Source organism: Myotis davidii, unplaced genomic scaffold (assembly GCF_000327345.1).
Source record: "Myotis davidii unplaced genomic scaffold, ASM32734v1 scaffold523, whole genome shotgun sequence".
NCBI lineage: Eukaryota > Metazoa > Chordata > Mammalia > Chiroptera > Vespertilionidae > Myotis > Myotis davidii.
The window spans coordinates 2,346,000-2,371,119 of record NW_006295054.1 but is presented as its reverse complement, the minus strand read 5'-3'; the positions used below and the strand labels follow the sequence as shown (position 1 = coordinate 2,371,119).

The 25,120-nt window shown below is 43.1% G+C and overlaps 1 protein-coding gene across 7 annotated transcripts in view; it reads left to right on the top strand.

Annotated features, from left to right (window-relative positions):
* The window catches only part of GRIP1 (glutamate receptor interacting protein 1), a 441,012-nt gene that overhangs the window by 394,924 nt on the left and 20,968 nt on the right, over positions 1–25,120 (top strand). For 4 of the 7 annotated variants that reach the window (XM_006769627.2, XM_015567756.1, XM_015567759.1 and 1 more), the window contains 7 exons: positions 1,953–2,097; positions 4,877–5,016; positions 5,430–5,624; positions 18,795–18,951; positions 20,244–20,355; positions 20,469–20,513; positions 24,870–25,103. In XM_006769627.2, coding sequence (XP_006769690.1) covers positions 1,953–2,097; positions 4,877–5,016; positions 5,430–5,624; positions 18,795–18,951; positions 20,244–20,355; positions 20,469–20,513; positions 24,870–25,103 — 1,028 coding nt within the window. The remainder of the gene's footprint in view (positions 1–1,952; positions 2,098–4,876; positions 5,017–5,429; positions 5,625–18,794; positions 18,952–20,243; positions 20,356–20,468; positions 20,514–24,869; positions 25,104–25,120) is intronic. The other 3 variants (XM_006769628.2, XM_015567757.1, XM_015567760.1) reach the window with 1 other exon arrangement.

The window sequence follows — 25,120 nt, the reverse complement described above, 5'->3', positions numbered from 1 at the left end:
TGAGGCCCCAGTAGAGTTCTCCAGGAGAGAAAGGTGTTTGTGCCCAGGGAGTGGCATGTGCAAGGTTAAAGACATCAGGGAAGTGCTTTTACAGAAACTCGGTGAGGAAGAATGTAGGAGGCTGGGCTGGAATGGGAAGGGGGTGGCCCTCTGGAGACATGGCGGCCCCAGCTCAGCTCGCGCAAAGAAAGGGGTTGTATTTTATTCTTAAGGAATTGGGGAACCAATGAAAAGCGTCAAGTGAGAGAGTGACATTCAGATTTATGCCTTTGAAATATTCCAGGAAGAACGGAAAGGGAAGGGAATTATAGGCCAGCAGCACCGGTGAAAATCAATGCGAGGGAGAGGGACAAAGGCTGGGTCCCTATCAGGAAAACATGTGGAAGAAACCACTGTTATGAAACCCGGGGCAGAGCTGAGATGTCTGCCTCCTCTAGTGCAGGTGGCAGCCGGATGCGCTGGGACCTTGCCTGGTGGGCAAATGGGCCGCTACCACAGTCTATGAAGATGAGCAAACCAAATTAATTAATGTCAGTTTACTCAAGGCATCACAGAGTTTTCTGAGGGAATTAATGTTTTTATTAAATTAAACATTATTAAATTAAATATTATTACAAATGTATTAAATATCATTTAATAAAATAACATTTTATTACATTTTAAATGTTATATAAACTTTAAATATTTAAAAATAGAGAAAAATGGTGTCATAAACCATCATACGTCACCTAGCATTAACAGGTGGTAACTTATGATCAATCTTGCTGGTCTATACTCCCACCCTAATTTAAGACTTCTAAGATATATAATTAAATATCACAGTTTAAAATATTGGCAAAAATTTTTAATATCATTAAATATTCACTTAATGTTTCCATTTTGCCTGATTTTCGTATCCATGGATAGATACAGACAGATAGGTAGATGTGTGACTGCGTTAATGCTTCGCCATGACACAGTCTGACTGTAAAAGCTGACTGTTTTGTTAAAGTCACTTCCAGACCATTTCATTGCGTCCTTGGGTACAGAAATGAAATAGCTCCTTAACCAGGCACAGCCCCCTGAGGCCCAAGGAATAAAACAAGAAATGCTCAAAATCTTTACCATGCCACCAGAAAATATGAAACAGGTTTTATATTTGCAAGCCTGACACAGTCAAAACACTCACTGACGCTGAAGGCACCTCAAGACGTCTTTCAGAACGAGGCTTAGATCCGTTCACAGATGTCTTCCCTTGTGCTAATGTAAAACAGCCAAAATAAATGTATGACAGTGTGACACCCGCGTGTATGCTACCGAAACATAACCTAACACAGCTTTTGATTCAAAAACAGAGGAGAGGTAATCATTCAAACCTGTTTTCATATCCATGAGTTCATCAACAGGATGTACGTCGTAAGACACAGTCGGTGGGATGATGTGTTAGGGATTCTAGATTTCCAGGCCAACCAACCTCTCCAAGCCCCACTTAACCATGCACATAAGTTAAAGCTTGCTCAAACGCTGAGTAAAATTGACTTTTCTGTGTTGAAAGTTAGCTGGCTGTAAAGCCTGAAAACAGCAATAGTGTGGCCTGATCTCTTTGTCACTGCACGACTCTCTGCTCCCTAATTGCCTCCTCAGCTGTGTGTTCCTTCCGCTGGTATCGATGGCGCACTCACAAAATGCTGGGCCAGCACCGTGCAAGGAAGGCATGGGCACGCGTGCAGTGCCTGCAGGGCACCTGGTGGCTTTCTTCAGGTTTAAAGCATAAGTCATTAGGACGTTCCCTGTTAGAATGTGATATCCTACGAAGGAAATGCTACTTCTCCAAATAATTATTTTCTGCGACATAATGTGCTGGTGCTGATGTTCTGAATTTCTTATTTTATGTCTGAATATATTTGTCTTATTACTTTGCTTTTTTTTTTTTTTCAAAGAAACCAATTATGACTCCTTGCCATTTATTGCAGATGAGCAAGAAAGTTCCGGGGCCATTATTTACACTGTGGAGCTGAAGCGCTATGGGGGGCCCCTCGGCATCACGATTTCAGGAACTGAAGAGCCATTCGATCCTATAATCATTTCAAGCCTCACTAAAGGGGGATTAGCTGAAAGGTACAATTTGAAGGCACTGCTCCAGTTACCTGGGTCTGCGATGGGTTTCCTTCCTCACAGCCACATACAGGCGTGCTCCCCTCCCCTGCGTGGGTTTTCTGTGGGTTTGTTCCAAGATCAACTGCAGAGCTTTGAGAGCTCTTGGGCATGGCTCCGACCTGACTCTGAGGGGCATCTTACTGGCAGTGAAAGGTGCCAGGGGCTAAGCATTGATATTAGTCTCTAGAAATGTATAAACAGACCACAATTGACTGGAGGTAGATTTATAGCCTGTCCATTTTGAGAGAAGGAGGCTGAAGTTCAGGGAGGTTAAGAGGCTTGTCCAACTCAATTCAGCAAACGTCCGCTGAGCCTCTCCCCTGACGGACATGGCCTCAGCTGCTGTTTTTCAGGAGAGGATGGCACAGGCTGTATCCTCGAAGATTTCAGGAAGCAAAGTGCAGCAGCTTAATGATATCTTGCAATTTGGAATGTTCCCTCAGCCATTTGTTTTCATGAGCACACATCCAAACCCCCTGCTAAACTGCATCTTTCTGAGACCTGTTGTGGGGGGCGGGGGGGGGGGGGCGTGACGTAAAAGGGGGGGGGGGGGGGGGGGGGGGGGGGGGGTAGTCCAGGCATCACAGCCAGATCTGGCCTCCTGTAACCCGGCTCAGGAACGCACGCACATCATTCATGCTGACACTGGAGGACAACAGAATAGAGACAGAGCATTGCAGAGCTGTGGAGCTGCGAGGAACCTTAGAAATCATCTCATCCAACATTTTCATCTGTCAGGCGAGGGCCCTGAGGCCGCTCCAACGGATCACCCTGTTAGAATTTCATAACCGGATATTAACAGAGACACCTGTAACATGGTATTCTTCAGGCGTCCTCCCGTTCTAGGTATCTCTGTTAGGGAGCAAACGAGAAAAGATTACTGTTTATCGGCTTTAGCAAGCTACTGGTCCAGTGTTGTATGGCTTACAACACAGATCTTTCATAATCTGGAGATTCCTCATGAGAGAATGAAGTGATTTTTTTTTTCAGGGGGAAGAATTCTTTGAGAGTTGATGCATTGGTGGACTTGTTAAGCAGCGCGCCCCCTCCCCCCACTAACCTGCACGACCCAGTGTCTCCTCTGCTGCCCAGCACAGCTGCCCACTGCCCCAGACCCAGCTGTGGTCAGAGCACTGTCACAAGGAGCCCTGGGAGCTGGGCTGACCCCTTCCCTCGCTGCAGTTAGTGAGCAGGGCACAGGAGGCCAGCACATGGATTCCCTCTCCACAGCCTTCAGCACAGAGAAATCTGGGTTTTTCTACTATCCCTGAGCTTCCTGCTGTGAGTCTACCCCTTCCCCACCCAGTGCTCCCAAGTGAAGGTAGACATGCTGAGCATGAGGACTATACATTCCAACCTGCGAGTTCAGAATTGGGTGAGCATGGGAAGAGAAGAAGAAAGGCCATCGGTTTATTAGTTTATTGATCAATAAATTAATTTTTTATTTCCACATTTCAAATAGTGTGCCACACCCTATACATACAGCTTCCTATACATTCAGGGCTTCCCAGTAAGATGATTACCCCCATGTAGTGATGAGGAAACTGACACCCAGAGATTAACATAGGGTCCCGAGGTGCCACAGCTGGTGGTGGCAGAGTTGGATTCAAACCTAGTCCCACAGTCATGTGCTACATAATGATGACCACACGTACACAGTGGTCTCATATGATTATGACAGAGCTGAAAAGTCCCCATACCCAACGACATCATAGCTGCCCAAATGTGATATCACAACGCATTGCTCACGTGTTTGTGATAACACTGGTGTAAACAAATCTGCACAGCCAACCTTATAAAAGTATAGCACATACAGTTATGCACAGTACATAATATTTGATTATTACTGTCTGTGCTACTGGTTTATGTGTGTAGTATACTATGCTTTTTGTTGTTATTTTAGAGTGTACTTTTTCTACTTATATAAAAATGTTTGTTGTAAAGCAGTACATTGAGTTACACTTGCAGCATCTTCATACATCTCGTATTTCCTGTGTCTCTTGGTTGCATCATTGTCCCTTGGCCTTGATTTGATTTCGAGTTGTTTGGTACAGTAACATGCTGTGCAAGGCTGTAGTCTGGAGCAATAGGCTGTACCATACAGCCTAGGTGTGTGGTAGGCTACACCATCTAGGTTCGTGTTAAGTACCCTCTATGATGTTCCCAAGACAAGGAAATCGCCTAAGGACACATTTCTCAGGAGGTGTTTCCATTGTTATGCGGTCCATGACTATACAGCAATTGATCCCGAGATCAGCCTTTTTCGTTTCCTTGGAATCACCAGCAGGGGGCCCAGCCACACCAGCGTCCGGGGTGTGTCCCCATCTCTCTGAACCTCACTTCTGGTGAGCTGGGAGAACGAGTATGTTCAACATTTTTAAATCTGTAGGAAGAAGGAATGCCCCGTGCTAAACATCGCTACATTCATTGTCCAATCTTGTTCGTTTCCTTGGGATTTTTAAGAGGGTTACCAAATGACTCTGCTTTCTTGGAATTAAAAAGCATACAAGTTCACTTTAACAACTAATTAAAACAATTTTTCTAATTTTATTTGAAACTAAAAAGTAATTCACAACAGATGCAGTTGTCTTGTAACGTTGCCCGGGAGAAAGCTAGACGTGGTTTCTAGAGACCCTTGCCAAGTCTTTATTATTATGAATATATAAAGTATGGCCGGGAATCTATATTGAGTAGCACACAGGGATTATTTCTATTTTCCTGTTGCCCCTCGGTGTTCCAGAACCGGCGCGATCCACATCGGAGACCGGATCCTGGCCATCAACAGCAGCAGCTTGAAAGGGAAGCCCCTGAGTGAGGCCATCCACTTGCTACAAATGGCGGGAGAGACTGTCACCTTGAAAATTAAGAAACAGACAGATGGTGAGTGGGTTGAGAGCCACAGTTAAGAACTTCCAGTGCATTTCCTTCCCAAAAAGAATGGGCAAATGTCTCTATGTGCATTTCTAGGAAAATGACTCTCTAGCCAGGGAATGTTTATCTTTTTATTTAAATTTATATGGCCCCAGTTGGTATAGCTCAGTTGATTGGGTGTCGTCCATGCACCAAATGGTTGCTGGTTGGATTCCTGGTCAGAGCACATGCCCAGATTGTGGGCTCAATCCCCAGTAGGGGGCATATAGGAGGCAACCGATTGATGATTCTCATCATTGATGTTTCTGTATCTCTCTCCCTCTCCCTTCCTCTCTGTGAAATCAATAAAAATATTTTTAAAAAGCAATAAAACATGTTTTTAAATTTACCCTGATGCTTAAACTTCTTTCCTGTCTTTAAAGCTCAGTCAGCATCAAGTCCCAAGAAATTCCCCATTCCCAGCCACTTGGGTGACCTGGGAGACATGGAGGAGGACTCCTCGCCAGCACAGAAGCCGGGCAAACTCTCCGACATGTACCCATCCACCGTGCCCAGTGTGGACAGTGCTGTGGACTCGTGGGATGGCTCTGGAATCGACGCCAGCTATGGGAATCAAGGTATGTCCTGGGCCTGAGGAAAGAGGCAGTGTCATTGTTGAAGCCCATGTTTCTCAAGGGTCCACCTTCTGCCCCAGGAAAAGAACAGCTTTCACTTATGTCTGCGTCAACGTAACCATATTGAACACACGGCTATAGTGATTCCGCATTTCCTCCTCCTTAATGCTGATAAGTCATGAACATTTATCAAACACTAGCAGGCCCCCCATTAGACCCACCGAGGTTCAAGTGTTCCATCCGGAGCGTGTCCTTCCTGCATCAATTAATTATGAGGGTAACCCTGCAACAGAATGGTTCACTGAAGATAGCCCCATGGTCTTACCTTGTCGGCAAAGATGGATTTGGGGTGCTGACAAGGAGCGTGAGAGATGAGCTAATGATCTATTTATTCCTGCCTCCTCTGACTTTTAAAAACAACTTGTAGAGGTTTCCCCAAATACTCATTATTAGAGAGCTGTAATTATAACATATAAAAATATTTATTAGAGTTCTCTTCACAGACATCATCATGTGAACAAGTATAACCTACATTAAAAGTTAAAACTCACGAACAAAAAGTAAACACAGAATGTGTTAAACTGAATATAGAATATGAACTAAAAAGCTTCTTTTAAAAATCTGGCCCTAACCAGTTTGGCTCAGTGGATAGAGCATCGGCCTGCAGACTGAAGGGTCCTAGGTTCGATTCCGGTCAAGGGCATGTACCTTGGTTACGGGCACATCCCCAGTAAGAGGTATGCAGGAGGCAGCTGATTGATGTTTCTCTCTCATCAATGTTTCTATCTCTCTATCCCTCTCCCTTCCTCTCTATAAAAAATCAATAAAATATATTTTTTTAAAAAAAAATCTGTTTCCCTCCCAATGGTACATAACATCAAAAGAGAAGTGTATCCAAAAATTCTTTGTACTTCACCTTATCTGAGGCTTACCTTCTCTGTGCTGCCTTGTATAAACTTCAGCTCCGAATCCCCTTTCTGCTCTGGGTGTCCGTCAGCCAGAGGATGAAATAGATGGACAGTTTTGAGAACACACGTCTGGGTGTGAGGGTCGCTGCGTAATTTGGTTAACCTTTTAAGAGCGCTTACATCCAGTTTGCTCTCTCCCTGGTTTTCTTCTCTCCACTTGCCTTTGCCTGTGTCACTCTCTGCTAAGTCCCTTGGAGAAAAAGGAAAATAAATATTTTAGAGCTCTCAAGTCATTGCTTATTAGAGATGATATTAGAGTTTGGTGGGAAAAAAATTTTGAACACCCCAAAATAGATTTGGGAATTTATGTGTCTGGCAGTTAATTTTTCTAAGTTGTAATGCTTTGTAACAAGTAAGCTATGCCACCAAAGCAGGTCTTCTCATTGTCTGAGGGTTCGTGGGCCACCAGAGGTCACTCTGACAAAGAGCAGAAGCCAAGTTGTGTCAGCGTGGACTCTGAGGTTGATTTATTACTGTGTTTGTTTGTTGATCGCTGGATTGGTGAGGGAGCAGTGAGGGAGTCCCTGTCTCTGGGGTGTAACAAAATGTGGAGACTGTTTTGTTACGCCAAATGTTGTGAGCATGCTACCGACTTTAATGAATTCCACCCCACAAGGTGGGTGTGTAATAATTCAGCTACCCCATGCCTTTACACCGTAGGATCAGCACCATGAGCAGCATACTCAATAGAGGGCCTTCGCCTCATTAGTGAAAAATGAAGAATCATTTATTATTTACGAAGCACTTTGAACATTTGAAATCCTAGACAGGGAATAGTAGTCACAATACTATTAAATTTGGCATTTATCAATTAGAAATCTTTATGAGGTTGAAGAGAAATTAGAGATAAGTATTGAAAGTGGCAATCGGAACAGAATTGAAGTCTTACAAGGTGATGAGAAAATAGTCACAAGACCTTATTATCTGTACAGCACTTACTGTTTACAAAGCACTTTCACAAAATTAATCTCAAGGGATTCCCATCACGAACAGAGAAGTCAGAAGGCTCGTTGCTCACCGGATTTCAGTGTTGGGAGAGACTGTAGAAGTCAGCTCTCTGACATCGAGTGCAGCCTGGGTGCAAGGCCAGCCTCGCTGCGGAACCACACTGCCTGGGCTGGGGCCGGAGCACCCCAGAGACAGGGGCTCCCTCACTGCTCTCCCTTCTCCACAAACGTAGCTCCGTCTCCGAGTCCTCAGCCGCACTGAGCGAACATCCGATCAGTGCTAGTTCTGCCCTCGAGGTCATTCGGAACTAGACAAGCCTCTTGCAGCTGACAGCCCTTCAGATTCTCAAAGCCCATTATCATGCCTCTTTCCAGTCTTCCCTTCTCTAAGCAAAATAGCCCCAGTTCCTCCAACTGTTCCTTGTGCAGCTTACTTTTGAGTATCTTTATCATCCTGGGGCCTCTCTTCTGAACATGTTCAAATTTAACTCCATTCTTATTAAAGTGTAGCACTCAGAAAGGAAGTCAGGCAATCATCTGACAGCCCGGAGCAGTTCAAGGCTTTCACCTTTATCGCTGAAGACTGTACCTATCAGTGCAGCCTCTCTCGATTTAAGAATTTTGATGGTCACATCCCATCTGTCACTCATTTTGAGCTTACTCTTTACCAAGAACTCAAAGTCTGTGGTTTTTTTCCCCCTTTACTTCTGATATTGGGTTAACCCGTGGTCGGCAAACCGCGTGCGGGAGCGCAAGTACAGTGCGATTGAAACTTCACGGCCCATGCGCAGAAGTCGGTATTTTGTGGAAGAGCCACACTCGAGGGGCCAAAGAGCCGCATGTGGCTCGCGAGCCGCAGTTTGCCGAGCAGCTGTTTGCAGACCACTGGATTAACTTTTCTAAAGCGAGGCATGGAACCATCCTTTTTTCCCAGTTAACTATCATGTTGTGAGACGTAGATTGTCTCTCCCACCTGTCCCTCTGGCCTCTCAGCTGCTCTACCATTTCCTAGGAAGATTGCACATTCTCACTGCACCTGTAAGTCTACAGTAGTTGCCCCATTTCCAATAGGATGTTGCACCTCCATTGATTCCTGTATCTCTGCAGCTACATTGCTTATTGTTACCTGCTTTTGTCCAAAATGTCAAGCTAGCCCCATTCATGGCTGGCACAGCGTAAGGTCAGTATAGGGGGCATACAATGTTGGGCAAAGGAAATGTGGTCCTTGTTCTCATGGAAGAGGTTACCCAGCTGAAGGGCCAGGCAATTAACCAACCAACAGTGCAAAGCATTACGTAGCCAATGAAAAGGGGGAAAGGATGGAGTAATCAAAGCTGGTAGAGAAAGAAGGAGTGTGTTCAAGGAAGTCTCATAATGGATGACTCTCGATTCTAGAGTGTAGCTAGGATGCAAACTTTTTCTAGTCAGCCTCTGGGTCAGCTTCTTCTGCCGGGAGACGGTCCATCCTTGCTGTTTCAAGGGACCTGGCATATATGGCATACTGTTCTTAATATATTTGCTCACCTTCTTGGCACTATGTGTTTTAACCAAGGTCACCTCTCCGAGAAAGGTTGTTTCCCCAGGTAGGGATTTTCCCCTGAAGTTAGGGAGGGAATAAAACCTCTTAACTACCCGGCTACAGAACACCTAAACCGAACCTGGCTGGAGAACCTAGTGAGAGAAAACCTAGACAAAACCTGGCTGAAGAACCCGGCTACAGAACCTGGCAAGAGAACCCAGGCAGAACCTGGCTGGAAATCCTGGATAGAACCAGGCAAGAGAACCCAATTATGCTGATGAACTGAATGCTGCCTCCGTGTCATTCCTTCTTCGCCGACTCCGTCCACACCTTTGGGGAATGCTGGGGTTGGACCCCGGCATTCTTCCAGTCCCCATGCTCTATATTCACGCCCTTCTGCCGTATCAAAACCGTGTGCCTTTGCCCCCCTTGTCTTATTGATCCCTCCTCCTAACTCTGAGAAAACCGTAGGGTTGCTTTCCTTGGATTTAGCAAAGGTCAGTCGATACAAGAGGAGACTTGTTGGTGCCTGGACTCGGTCATTCTCATAGACAGTGAGGGTCTTGGGATGTCTGTAATTCCTGACTCTCAACTCAGGGAGTTACATTTCTGCCTTATCATATCTTTAGCTATTTCTCTCTTCTGAGTTCCTTTTTTCAGCTTTATTGATGTAAAATTGACAAGATTGCATATATTTAAAATGTGCAATGTGGTGATTTTACATATACATATATATGTATGTATGTGTGTGTGTGTGTATATATATATATATATATATTTAAATGATTACCACCATCGAGTTGATTGGCATATCCATTACCTCACATAGTTACCATTTGTGTGTGTGTGCGTGTGTGGTGAGAATACTTGACATCGGCTTTCTCAGCAAATTTAAAGAATATTACAAAATAGTATCATTAACTATAGTCGCCATGCTGTATATTAAATCCACAGAATTTATTCATCTTATCCTTAGACCTACATCTCTCTATCTCTCTATTTGTCCCCTTCCCCAGCCCCAGGCAGCCACATTCTCCTCTGTGTTCCTATGAGTTTTACTTCTTTTTTTTTTTTAATCCATTCATCTGACAAACACTTAGGTTGTTTCCATATCTTGACTATTATGAATAATGCTACAATGACATGGGAGTGAATAGGTTTTTTCAAGATACCAATTTCATTTATTTTGGATATATACTCAGAAGTAGGATTGCTGAACCCTCTAGAGGCCATTTTTATCATTTGTATTCTCTCGGGGAAAAAATTGTTTTATCCTGGTTTTCATATGTATTTGCATACAATTAAGTAATCTCTTGTTTAATTATTTTTATATTCTAGGTTTCTAGAATTATATCCTCAATATTGTTCCATATTTGGTGTATTTATGGTTTTTTCACTCTGATTATATTGGTAATGGTTTGTTTTTATTTAGTATTTTCCCACAAAGAACTGACTCTTACATTTACTTATTAGTTCCACTTTGATTTTTTAAAATAAATGTTTGCTTTTAATTTGATTAACTTTATTGTGTTCTTCTTAGAGGTTTTTTTTTCTGTTTATGAGTTGAATTGGGTGCATTATTCATTTGTTTCCATGCTTCCTTGTAGTTCTCATCTCATAAAGATGGTGATGACTAATAATAGACACCAACATGTACAGCTAGAGATCCAACTGTCCTTTAATGTGGTTAGGGGACACAACATGGTGCACACAGAGAATAGCACATAGCCAGACACTCAGCAGTATTTTCCCCATATGGGGGGGGGGGGACTTTTTTTCCCTCTTCCACTTCTTTTCTGGGCTCTACAAGCTTATGTTTCACTGCTACTATTGCCTTGCTTTGCCCAGTTTTCCTGGCCCTCTTATATCTCTGCTTTGATCTCTTAGAGAGATGATGGTTTCAGTTTGTAATTTTTAAATTTTGAGATGATATATTTGGTTATATTTATCATTTGCTCTATGGCAGCCATTTTCTCATGAGTATCCTTCATCTGCTATTGCTTTCTCTCTCTCTCTCTCTCTCTCTCTCTCTCTCTCTCTCTCTCTCTCTCTCTCTCCCTTGTCAACTTGGTATATCAATTTCTTTTAAATTATTGCTTATCTTTGAATGAGATGATTTCCTACTGATTTGGAAATTTGCAAGAGGTTTTGAGACAGAAGAGCCCAAGCTGTGCTCCAGGCTAGCAAAACTTACCCTGTTCCCAGTATCTGTGATGAGTGCATTCGTCCTCAGCCAGAGACATCAGCAACTGCAGATGGCCAGCAATGCAGAAGCCCTCTCTGCTAGCCCGCCTCAGGACTAGCCAGCTTCCTGCAGCGTCTGGCACATGCGTAGGTGTTGTCTTTCAGCCCAGCTCCCCAGCTTTTCCCTAGTGGCATGGCACTTCCTACGGCCAGTCTGTGCAATCCTTAGAGCTCCCAACAAAGCTTCGTTTGGTCCCTGATTTGGAGGACCGGGCCTTCGCGAAAACCTCTGGCCACAGGTGTCTCCTCTTGGCTTCTTAACAGAACCCCCCATGCCCTGCTTGACTTTCACAGAATTTGGTAACATCTCTGGTGTATAATGGTTTGAAATTCTAGTTTTTCCAAAGATGGAGTTCACGTTCTATTTTTTTTTCATCCCTTTTTGATTTGAGGTGATTTCTGAGAGAAGGGAGAGCAGCTCTGCCATTTTCAAACCGCGGTCTCATCCAAACACCTTCCACAGTTCTTGGCAGGAACAATTACAAGTAGTTACACAAACATATGATTTGATTTTTCTCATTTTTAACAAAATTGGGTCTTTAGGAAACAATTTGGCAGGGAATTATCTGACTTGCTTTGCTAGACTAAAATTGGCTCCAAAAATGAAGCAACGGCAGGAGCTACAGTCCTAAATTATAGAGTTGAAGATTGGATTCCAAAACCATTCTCCAATTTCAAACCTTATGAACATGAGTCTTTGTTTAGTTCACTTTTCTAAAGTAATACTGAGTAATAATTCAGAGCTAAATGGAAGATATTAATCTGCACAACACTGTGGTACTGAAAAACAATTGCCTAATATTGGAGTGTCAGAATTTTACAAATATCTGAGGTATTGGTTATCCTAAAAAATAAGTGTCATTACCAAGAGTCCATCAACTTTCAGAAGTACCTACATTTGTGAAGACCTATTTTCCATTAAGCAAATGAATAAAACTTAACATTACTTTCAGTGAAAGGAATTTAGACTGAATCTCTTACCTTGTATTAATGTGCTTGGGCTGCTATAACAGAATACCACAGACTGAGTGGCACGCACAGAAGGCAACCAATCGATGTTTCTCTCTCTCTCTCTCTCTCTCTCTCTCTCTCTCTCTCTCTCTCTCTCTCCCTCCTTCCTTCCTCCCTCCCTTCCACTCTCTCTAAAAACCAATGGAAAAAATATCCTCAGGTGAGGATTAGCAACAACAACAAAAATATATGTCAGCTGGGTTGGTTTCTCCTGAGGCATCTCTCTCCTTGGTTTGCAAATGGCCATCTTCTCATTGGTCCTCACATGGCTTTTCTTCTGTGTGTGTGCATCCCTGGTGTGCATGTGTCTACATTTCTTCTTCTTATAAGGATCCCAATCAGATTGGACTATGGCCCCACCCTTATGACCTCATTTAACTTAATTGTCTTTTTAAAGGCTCTGTCTGCAAATATAGTCACATTGAGAGTGAGGGCTTCAACAAATGAATTTTGGAGGGATACAATTAGTCCATAACATACCTAACATTATGATACAAAGTATAAAACCAGATATGAAAACCTAGATGTGAAAGGATGGGAAAGAGAGAGAGAAAGAGGGAAAGAAGGATAGGAAAGGAAAATGGGAGGGAGGGGAGAAAAAGGAAAGAAAAAAGAAAATGATTTTTCATTTTAAATAAAAAAACTAATTACCTAGGAAATAAATTTTAGAACTGCTATCTTTCAATGTGTTTCTTTTATCAATTTTGAAGTTAAAATCTAGTTTCCAATGTCATGCTTATATTTTAATTTTATGCATTTGTACTATCATTCAGTTAAAATGAAGTCTCTATTTCTGGCAGTTGATTCTTCCAACACCTGGGCTGCCTCATTTATTCCATTTCTTCTTTGAATTTTAACTTTGATTCCTGGTGTAAAGGAATATTTCTCAGGGCCTGCTAACTTTTTCTCAACCAAGGCAACCAGCTGGCCTCTACAGGAACTTAATTCCCACCTATTTTAAGTCATATTAACATCATCCACCTGCATCGGTTAGGAGTTGAATTCCCCTCCAAATAAAAGAAAGCCAAAATGTTGGTATTTAAACAAGACACAGGGTTGCTTTTCTCCCGCTGCAGTAAAGAGCCTGGAGAAGGCAGGTAGTCCATGGTATTAGCAAGACCAGGCATCTTCCTACCTCCTACTAACTTAACATCTCTTGTGTTTGCATGGCCACTGCCTTTGTTGTAAACTTTCATTAGGCCTGAAATATTTACTTCCTCATCACCTACTCTGAGTATCTTACCACTCCATATTGTTATCAATGACTCCTAGAAAACTAAATCTAATATTACCTCTCCCTTTAAGAAAAACTCTTTTTGTGGTTCTCTATTATTTTAGGATAAAGTCAAAGGTCCTTAGCTTAAGCACAGAGTCCTGCACGGGGGCTATGGCTCAGCGGTTGAGCATCAACCTATGAACCAAGTTGGTCATGGTTCAATTCCTGGTCAGGGCACATGCCTAGGTATATATATATATATATATATTACAGAGTCCTTCAACTATTTTATCGATTTCATCTCCTGACACTTCATTGCAATATCTTCACTGCACACATCCTGAACATCTCAGAGCTCGCTAAGCAAGCTGTAGTCTTCGGTACCTTCATAGCTCTAGGTGTTTTGATGTAATAATCCTCCTCTTCCTGTATCAGTTGCAAACAGTTGAAAAATAGAAATTGGAGTCAGCTATGGATTAAAATAACTTTTTTGTTTATTTTATTTTTTCCAGGAAAGCTGGATTGGCTGCACAGCCAGAATTAGCATGGTTATTTCCCTACCCCCAACCCAAGTCTAGACACTGAGACTGACATGAGGGGAAAGTCAGTCTACAAAGCAAACCGTGACCCAGCACATCAGCTGAAATTGGTTCAGCTGAACAGAACTTAAAATTCTAACATTAGTATCTTAGATTGTGAAGAAGTAAGCATTTCAGAGCTGGTATAAACTTCACAACATCCATGTTCTTGAGTATGTATTCTCTACCAAGCTTAGCGCCCCAGCTTCCATCCTTAGTTTTGGGCTCAAGGGCCCATCACAGGGTCCAAGATGGTTACTGGGGCTCCAGCCATTTCATCGACATTCTAGGCAGCAGGACAGAGCATTGTAATGAACCTTCCAGAAGTTCCATTTAGATATCATTGGCCGGACTGTTCTACAGAGTTAGCCCAACTTCAAGAAAGGCTAGGAGATATAGTCTTATCCTGAGCAGTAATATGTCCATCCCCAAACTGGTATTCCAGGACTAAGAATAAAGAGAGAAAATGGATGTTTTGATGGCCAGGTCAGCTAATGGCATGGTCTTGGTCTCCCTGCCCCCTCTGAGCTCAGAGAGCCCAAGAGTGGGACCCCATTTTGTTATGTCCCAGAGCAAAAGCAGTGGGAGAGAATGAATCCAAAGAAAGCCAAGAGGGGTCAAGTGTACATACTCAGTGCTCTTTTCCAAAACTCGACAATTAGGTAACCACACTCCTCCTGTGGGGAGGAGGAAGTACAGGTAGTAAGAGGACTGTTCCTGGAATATTCCTGGAATGCTGCTCCCTTGTTGGGAGTGAAGCAGAAACTCACTGATGAAACATGAGAGCAGGGGGCGGGGTTTACCCTAATAGTGCCTTCCCCGGCCTCTCCTGCTGGGCTTATACTGTCTTACCCAGCACCCCTTCTGTACAGGCCAACTCATCCTCCAACTCTAAGTTCGATGTCACCTTCCTATGGCATCTTTCATGACCCACATTCCCACCCCCAAACAGGTTTCATTCTTGCAATCAGTGCGTTCAGACTAAAGAGATAACATCTCTGTGCTATTAGAATGCTCATTTCTATGTCTGTGTCTTCTTCTCTCACTCCCATGCATATTCTAAGCCACGCAGTTGGAGAGTGTCTTTGCGTTTCAGCCCCTCATATAGTACCTGACCTTTGGGAGACGCTCGAACACGTACTGAATGAGTGATGGTGAGGCTCTCTCCTTGCCTGCTCTCCTTTTTAAAATGAGAAAACTGAGATCTTGAAAAGTTGAATGGCATAGTAAATAATAAAAGTCATGGTCATCTATGTTCATGAAAAACTCACTGTGTTCTGGGCACTTTTATAAGTGTTCATATATGTTCTTCTCCTTCATTCTCACACGGGCCTGGTGATGCATGTGTCATTGTTCCCGAGGCAAAGTGGCCAAGCCTCCAAGGTGAGAAAGTAGCAAAGCTGGGATTTGAACCCAGGACTTTCCTAACTTCAGTCCTGTGCCAGCATAGAGTAGACCAGGCCGCAGTCTTCTGGGTTACACCTGATCTGAAGCTATTCAAATTTTATCCCCTTTTCATGCCTGCCCAGCTGTAATGCAATAATGATTGAATAGTGCTTACGAAGACAACGCATTCTTGGTGTACATACATGTGCCCGCCAGTATGGCATTTGTCTAGTGACGATGCTGCACATCTGCTCATCCTACCCTCCTGCCCAATTCACCAAGAACCACTTACAAACAACAGCTGGAGGGAAATAAGAGAGTTATTTTGCTCTCGCTGATTTGGCTCAGTGGATAGAGCATCGGCCTGCAGACTGAAGGGTCCCAGGTTTGATTCCAGTTAAGGGCACATGCCCGGGTTGTGGGCTCAATCCCCAGTAGGTGGCATGCAAGAGGCAGCTAATCAATGATTCTCTCTCATTATTGATGTTTCTATCTCTCTCTCCCTCCCTCTCCTTTCTTCTCTGAATTCAATAAAAATATATATTTTAAAAAGTTAATTTGCCCAGTTTAAAACCTGTTGAAATTTCCCCGGGGAAGAGAATGGTCCTGTGGGTTAGTGCTGATCAGAAAGCGTTACCCCAGGAGGACACCACCATACAGCATTCGGCTCTCAGCAGGTCTAGGCTGGTTGAGGAAAGTACAGGCTTCGCCTAACACTTTTTGTATCATAACAAGTGAGACTTCCTGTACCTGGGGGTTGGTCAGAAGGAGGAAACAGATTGCCTGTCAGAGGAGCCGGGAGAGACATGGTGTTGCTGGTCACTCCCCTTCTAGAAGGGACTTGTGTGTGTCCCCTTCATCCACTACTTTTGACAGAAAACTGCACATTCATCACGCAAGATTTCTTCCCAGGTGGCTAGCCACACTCCTGCAGTTATCCGGCAAAGAAAATGGGATATTGAACTGTAGATCTTTCCCCGGCTCCGAGGACTTGTAATCCTTGGTGCCCTTCATCAGGGATGCTCCATCTTGCGGCTGTGGGCACTCCCTGCTCTCCCGAGATCAGATCCTTTCATCAGAGCTTTGTCTTCTGGACATTCTGCTTTCTCCCGCTGTAGCCAAGAGGAAGGATGGTTGTTGTTGTTGTTTGTGTGGTTTTTAAAAAATCTATTTTTATTGATTTCTAAAAGGAAGGGAGAGGGAGAGAGAGATAGAAACATCAATGTGAGAGAGAATCATTGATGGGCTTCCTCCTGCATGCCCCACGCTGGGGATCAAGCCTGCAACCCAGGCATGTGCTCTGACTGGGAATTGAACCATGACCACCTGGTTCATAGGTTGACGCTCAACCACTGAACCACACCGGCTGGGCTATCAAGTGTTTTTAAACACAATAAGAAACCCATATTTTATTGCCATCCAGGACACACATATAAACACACACACAATGGGTCACAACCTGAAGGGTGGATGGAGCAGTAGTGGCTACAGCACAAGCTATAGAGTCAGACCTGCAACGAGCCCCTGCTCTCCCACTGAGCCCCCAGAGGAATTTTGGAAAGCTGCAGACCCCATCACACATTTACAGTTGTCATCTAAAGGTTTTCCTCCCCAAATTTAAATACTTGCAAAGACTAGAATTTCCCATTTATTGTAAATATGTTACAATACATGTCAAAGTACAGAGCCAAAAATTCAGCTCAAGATTCATAGACAGTGTTCATTATATAAGCTAATTGCCAAAAACACCCCTCACTGTCTCACCCATCAAGCTAATCAGACTTAACTCCTCATCAGAGAGGGAGTCAATCTTCATTTGCAACTCAAATAAACACACTAAAGTGCCCACCTCCCCGCACTTCTGACTCTGACTCTGAGATGCAGAGAGGCCGATGGGTGGGAGAGGTAAAGCCTGGCCTGAGTCTGTACCTGTTGACATAAAGCTCTGCTCCTCAGATACCTTCCCTCAGGAAAAAGCCTTTCTTTTTTTTTAAAATGTTTTTAATTGATTTCAGAGAGAAAGGGAGAGGGAAGGAGAGAAACATCAATGATGAGAGAGAATCACTGATTGGCTGCTTCCTGCACGCACCCCCCCACACACACACACACACACACACACTGAGGATCAAGCCTGCAACCCGAACATGAGCCCTGACTGGGAACGGAACCATGACCTCCTGCCTCATAGGTCCATGCTCAACCACTGAGCCACACCAGCAGGGTGCAGGAGCAAGCCTCTCCCAGTTACCTCTAGATTATTTCTATCCCAGGCCCAAGCTCCTGCAAAGGCTTGAGGTGGATGGTAATGTCATTCTTTTGTAAAGAGGCAGAAAACAACTGTGAGAGGGCGGGGAGAGGGAGAGCTGGGAGACCTCGGCCTCCTGGTGCTGCCTCAGCCACGTCGGTTTTGGGGACATGCAACTTGATGATCTGAAAACTGATTCTCCCAAACGTGTGACTGGAACCCCCAAAATTATGCAAATAGTCCTAGGTACTTGAACCACTGTTCTGAGTCTTTAGTATCCTCATCTGTAAAATGCAAATAGTGATAGTACCTACTTTCAAAGATGGTTCAGAAGAATACATAAAGGCTATATATACAAGGAAAGCCCGAAATGGAGTTCTGGGCGCAGAATGAGTGCCCACTCTGTGCTCACTGTTGTTATGGTTGTTGCTGTTGTTATTCGATCCCTCTGCTTGCTGACAATGACATTTCTCATTGGACTAAAGTAATCCTCAGGCCTGTCCCTAACATTTGTGCCCACAGCCCATATATCCAAGCTCTGTCCACACATCTGCAACTAGCAGCCCCTTTGGCCACTCCTTGGGTCTGGAACCTACATCTTGTAGCAAATTCCACTCTTAGAAGTCACACTTGGATAAGAAGCCGTCACATAGCTCGGAGGTTGCCTGGGCAGGAAATTCGGGGTTCTGACTTTCTGGAACTTGCTCTAAAAGGGCTTGGATATAAGTCTGCTGGGCATATCCCCCTGGCCCAATAGATTTCTTGCCCAGATGGAGTAGGGCAGGAGCTACACACAGCACAAGCCCAGCGCAGCGGCCCCTCCTGCTTGGGTCTAAAGGTCTTACCCCGCGGATGTTGTTAATCAATTGGGATAAGGTGTGTGGATGCATTTTAAATGTAAGACTTTAGTGTTGGCTTCATGGCCTTTATGACCCCAAATTCCGTTAAAGTCAACCCCCTTGAACAAACGAATGGAAACCACAGAAAAAGACAAGTTAGGAAGCAGACCTCACTGGAGGACCTCGGGGGCAGAAGAGAATGCCTTGTCTTTGGTTTCAGGGCCCGGCTTTCAGGCCTCGGGATACAACTTCAACACCTACGACTGGAGGAGCTCCAAGCAGAGAGGGAGCTTGTCCCCAGTCACTAAGCCTCGGAGCCAGACTTACCCGGATGTGGGGCTGAGTAACGAAGACTGGGACCGCTCCACGGTCAGCGGGTAAGGCTCATCCACCGTGGCCCTGTCCCGACTGCTTTGTGTTTGGAGGGCCAGATCTGAACCTCTACGTCCATTGGCACATGTTGCCAGCATTGGCTTCCTGAAGCTGCTAGAATCGGCCATGCTGGCCTGGTGGCAGGATTCTAACACTTGTGCCTGCCTGGTGGCAGCCTGGGCACCACCACACAGCAGGGCAAGCGCTGTGTCCCCTAAAGAAAACAGCAGCACGTGGGGAAAATCTGCTTCTAACGACCGTGGCCTCACTCTGTGGCTAGTTCCCGCTCCTTTCATTTAAAAGGTAGTTTCACATCAACTTCTACTTTTTAAAAAGATACACCTAGGGTCCCATATTTTTTGCTAAGATACATTTTAGCATTGTGTTCCTTACCAAAATACTTTAAGGAAATTTATAAAAAATGATAGCACTTGATCTATACCAGTGATTTTCAACCCTTTGCATCTCATGGCACACATAAAATAATTACTAAAATTCTTTGGTACACCAAAAAATATGTTTTTTGCCAATCTGACAAAAACAAAATAGGTGTCATTTTGATTTTTTCACACTAGACGGCTATTGTGATGTTGGCTGTTGTCATTTTATATTTGACAATCTAAGGCAGTGGTTCTCAACCTTCCTAATGCCGTGACCCTTTAATACAGTTCCTCATGTTGTGGTGACCCCCAATTTCATTGTTACAAATTGAACATAAAGCATAGTGATTAATTACAAAAACAACATGTAATTATATATGTGTTTTCCGATGGTCTTAGGCGACCGCCCCTGTGAAAGGGTCATTCGACCCCCAAAGGGGTCGTGACCCACAGGTTGAGAACCGCTGATCTAAGGGAAAAGAGGTCAGTGCCCCTGACTAAATAGTGTTAAGAATTCTTGCAGCCGACTGGTTGGAAATCACTGATCTACACTGTGTTGACCGTAGGGTGGGGAAATCATTTTCTCTCTCAGAGAAAAGTTTGACTTCCCCTCCCCTGCAGCTATAGTAGCTGAAAGATATTCCCACACAAACGCCCAGTTAATGCAGCTCATTGGGCAGTGGCCGCGAGCACTCTGAAGTTCAGTGAGCAAGACCACGGGCCTCCTTTCATTCTAGCCTTTCCTAAAGTGCCCTCGCGCCCAGCCAGCACTGTTTGGAGGCCGCAGTTGGAAGAAAGCCAAACCCAAAATGAACCTGGGGTTTTTCGGGTGTGTGAGATGAAGGGGTGAGAGTCTGGATACAGGACGAAAACAAATCTAACGGCATCGCCATAACCAAGACTATTTCTGGTGACAGTTTCACAGGGGCTCCTGACGGCGCGGAGGCGGAGCAGGAGGAAAACTTCTGGTCCCAGGCGCTGGAGGATTTGGAGACCTGCGGGCAGTCGGGGATCCTGAGAGAGCTTGAGGTAGCCTGGGTCCTGCTCCTTACTTTGATTGTTTCTACATTCATGATTTTTGGTCCTTCTGAGTTGGCATTTATCACACCAGTTCATTTAAAAGCTTTAACCCCTTTCCACAGGAGAAAGCCGACAGGCGTGTGTCTGTGAGAAACATGACTCTCTTGGTAGCTACCCTTTTACGTTTATATTTTTGCTTGTGAGGCCGCCTCCCCTGCCCCCCTTGCCTTCCGGACAGCAATTTGATTTGATACAATGCCGTGAAAAGTATATTGATTGCCCCATTTCCACCCCACCCCCACCTGAGCTGACTGACTTGTGGCTTCCGCCATTGCTCCCTGCTAACCCTGACTGTACCTGTTTGCCACCGAACCGCTAAGGAGGCAGCTCAGTCTCCCAGCAGTGGCGCATCTCATTCCCTTGGTCGCTTAAGAAAGGTTTCTTTGGCATGTTTCCATTTGTACCTGGTACAGACATTAATTTGATCGTGAAGCGGAACATAAGAGGAAATTTTATTTTCTTTTGTTTTGTCCTTTAAAATAGATGGCGATGCAGCTGGTGCAAAAGGCCGGCCTGTGGGTTAAGCAGCCAGACTGTTACGCAGTGCTTTGCTGCTCGTTGCAAATTCTGATCCCATATTAATTTAGTGTGAACTTGAGGAGTCCTGGTGAGATGGAGTGTCGTAGCTGAACTCCTGCCGAGTTCTTTAATCAAAGCCATGAATTTGCTGACGTATTCACACTTTGGTCTGGGAAGTCCTGGACTATTTCCTTTTATGTTCTTTTAAATTTTCTAAGCTGTAAAAAATAAAGTGGCAAAAGTTTCATTTTTATTTTGATGTCATACGAGGTCCCCAAGTCACCATAAGGAATGTGAATGGCAAAACTGGGTGGAACTCTTGCAATTTTAAAATGATGACTCATCTTTATATTATTTTGCTTCTCAGTTGCATGTGTGGATATTTTGTGTGAATCTGCAAAGAGAATTATAAACAAAAATATTAATTTGAATTTGTAAACATCGTAGAATTACCTGGCATGAATTTCAGCTTCCGAGCATGGTTAAAGGACCTGGAGATGGATAATCCTATAAAACTTGAATACATTAAAATGATAGCAATTAATTCCTTTTCATGCAACTTTCCAAAAGTGTAGAATGCTTAAGCATCAGCTGGCTTATTTAAACTTTTACCACTTCCTAAAGGGGCCCAAACTGAAGGATGAGCTCAGTTCACAATTCCTGAACATACTCCTGCTTTTGAAAGCATGTGTTTGGCTCACATGCCTTTTGCATGTTGATCCTTTTTTCTAGAAGCAACTATCCTTCTAATATTCTGTTATAGCAGGTAAAATGCAAATGATGTAAAACACAATATGTGTTTTTCACCCCAAAATTGAGTTATCCAGTGAAAACAGCACCCATCAGCATAAAGATTATACTGCAACCGCCTGCCAGGCTTCTAATGTAGCGTCAGGCAGGTGTGGCTTCTGAAATTAGCAATCCAGGAGGGAAATGGGCTGAGAAATTAAAGTCCTCACCTAGAAAGAATGATTGGCAAACCGTAAATTAGAGTCTTATTTACACTTTTATCACAAAGACACATTCATTTATTAGTTTAAATGAACTCTGATCCCGTGATTGCAAACCCTAACTGTGCAAAAAAATGTATTATTTGAGCTAGGTTCATTCATATGAAATTTATATCCACTATAAAAGTCAAAATGCACTAGAACTGTAACAAATGTAGATTAAGTTGAAATGACTACAATAGAAATGAAAAGGAAAATTATACTAGTCATTTTCCCCATTGTTAGCAATAATTTAGGTTCAACTTAAGCACTGAAAAATGTATAGTTTTAACAAAAGAGAAAGATTCTAACTAAGACTTTGGACAAGTTACTTAATATGTCTTATCAGATATATCTCTTTCTTTAAAATATGGGGTTTGTAATGAGCTAATACTTACATGGCACTTACTAAATGTCCAATAGAAATGAATTATTTTTGCCATTTGTTTGATTAATGAACACTGCTTTTACTTTATGTCTAATACAGAAAGAAGGTTTAAACGTCAGATAGAGAACTCTTGAATATATCTCTTCTAAGTTGTTTGTACGTACCAATTATCTCACTGATAATGTAGAAAAGAGGAAATTATAATTGTAAATTATGAGGTATGCAAAATAAAAAAAGGCAATAAATAACTCTTGGAGCCCAAACAAATCCTAGAAAATTTAAAATATTTCTTAACTTTTTATTATAGTCATGTATTTGTGTTTCAGTTGTTATATTGCTTCAGAGATGTCACTGATTCCATTGAAGTTCATTTTAAACAAAGCCATCAACATGAACTAAAGACCTTTTGAGAATATGTCCTTGCTCCCATCAGAACCCTTTCTAGACCGGTTTGTAACTTCTGCATGACTAAGGCTTATCAAAGTAAACCTGTCTCCCAGTTACAGTGATTAAGTATTTTATTTCCAACATGTTTTCTGCTGGTCCCATGAAAAAATGAATGTAAAAATTAGATGTTAATAAAAGCAAATAACTAGTCTAAGTAGGCAAAAACACTAATAGGTAGATGGTCCCCACAGCCAGAGAGCAATCCTTGGGTGCTGTCTGTTACAGTAAATTAAACAAAACAAAACAAAATGATACATGTGAGTTAAGTGCCATAAAATAAAAGGATGTCCCAGGATACCCATAAAGCTGGTCACTGAAAAGTTTTATTTGGGAAGGAATATATCTGAAATAAAGCAAAATTTGGATAATTCATACTGGTTTAAATATTAGGGTTTAATTGACTAAAAAGGTCAGTTTTATATGTTTCAACGTAATATTTGGCCAAGAAGCTATAACCCTGGTAGTCAAGAATAAAGTCTGGAGTTAGATTGCTAAGGTTGCAATCCAAGACTCGTGGGCAAGTTGCTTAACTTACCCAGGCATCCCTTGCCTTAACTGAAATGGGAAGATATAATAACTAAATGATATTCTAGATACACACACACATATATAAGTGGTATTTAGCACATGTTAATGCTCAGTGACCAGGAAGGTTTTTTTCACATTCACTTTTCCAAAATTATCATTGAAAAACTGATCTAGTTAGGATATTTTTATTTCTTTTCTTTCAACAGAGATGTAAATATGTGCACAAGAGCACTAAAATTTGCCATTCAAAAATTTTGTTGGAGGTATATTTATAGTTGGACACCAGGTGAATTTGGAATTATAAAACCTTAGATAAAAATGAAAACTCTACACACTTTGCAGTGCTTCCTCCTGATCTATAATTTTAGCTAGTGCCCTTGGCTCATTTACTACCTATTTTGCCTTGGGTTAGTCACCCTCTTTGTGCCTCAGTTTCCTCATTTGTAAAATTAGGAGGAATAACAGTGCTTATTTCATAAAGTTGTTGTGAGGCTTCAGTGGGTGAATACATTCAAAGGACTCAACAGATTACACTTCTGTTACTTTTAGCATCAGTATTATTATAAACCTCTACGTGGAGTTGCAGCCAGTGACACGGCATATGGAACCTGTTTTCTGTTCCCAGGATTTCCGGCAGATTCACCAATTTGACTTTACCTTCATATAGCCATTGTTTGGAGGAACACAGGCATATTTTCAGAATTTCAGCATCCTCCAAATTCGAGAAAGGGGCATCTCCAACACGATGCTGGTTTCAAGTGCTCTTTTTGTTCCCCTCTGTGACTCAGTCGTTTTGGGGAACTAATCTTCTAGGCTTGCTATTCCTGGTGTTTTCCGTAGAGAATGTATTTGAAACTGAAACTGGTAACATCCCAATTCACTGGTAAAATACAATCCAGGTGCCACAGCTTTTGCACAAGGGCTGCATCCAAGTAGCATAATAAATTATTACTCTCTCACCTCTCTCAGGGTCTTACACAAAGGCCATTTCTAAGAAACAAATGATGTGGAGACATAGCTGGTCTACAAGCTTCTGGGCCAGGCCCAGTGGCCAAAGGAAAGACAATAGACAAGGGGCTTCGGGTAGGAGCGCTTGTCCTTGTACCAATAGCTCCATTTTAGCCCATTGTTTTTTCCAGGTGGGACTAGAGGCTGCATTGCAAGTAGAGGCAGCCTGGTCTCCAATGAGAAGTTCTTAGCTCATCTCTGTAAGACACATTGGAGGTTGCCTCGTGAATCCCATCGTTAGAGCCCACTCAGTGGAAAGTTAATGCTTAAAATGTAGTTTACAGTAAGCAAATGTTAGAGCTTTTCAATTTGCCTCAGAACTGCCAGGGGTGGTATCTGATTAAATAAGCCCAGCAGCTTAAGTACTTAAATTGGATTTGAGATGCGCATTACAAATGGCACTTACAAAGCATTTTTTCCAGATTTTCATACTTGGGTGACTATATCCATCCTTCAGTCTTTGGTTATGCCCTGAAGACACTGTATTTTGACTGGGCAGAGGCAGAAATGTGCTTAATGTTGAGCAACCAAACCCTTTCCTTCGTCTGTGGCTTAATTGTTTCTGAAAATTGTCAATGCCACAGGCAACAATCATGTCGGGGAGCACGATGAGTTTGAATCATGAGGCCCCAACACCTCGCAGTCAGCTGGGGCGACAGGCCAGCTTCCAGGAACGGAGCAGCTCGCGGCCACACTATAGCCAAACAACTCGGAGCAACACTCTGCCCTCAGAGGTGGGCAGGAGGTCCGTCCCCCTGAGGAAAATGAAACAAGAAATAAAGGAGATCATGTCCCCGACTCCGGTGGAGCTGCACAAGGTCAGGAAGCTTTCTTC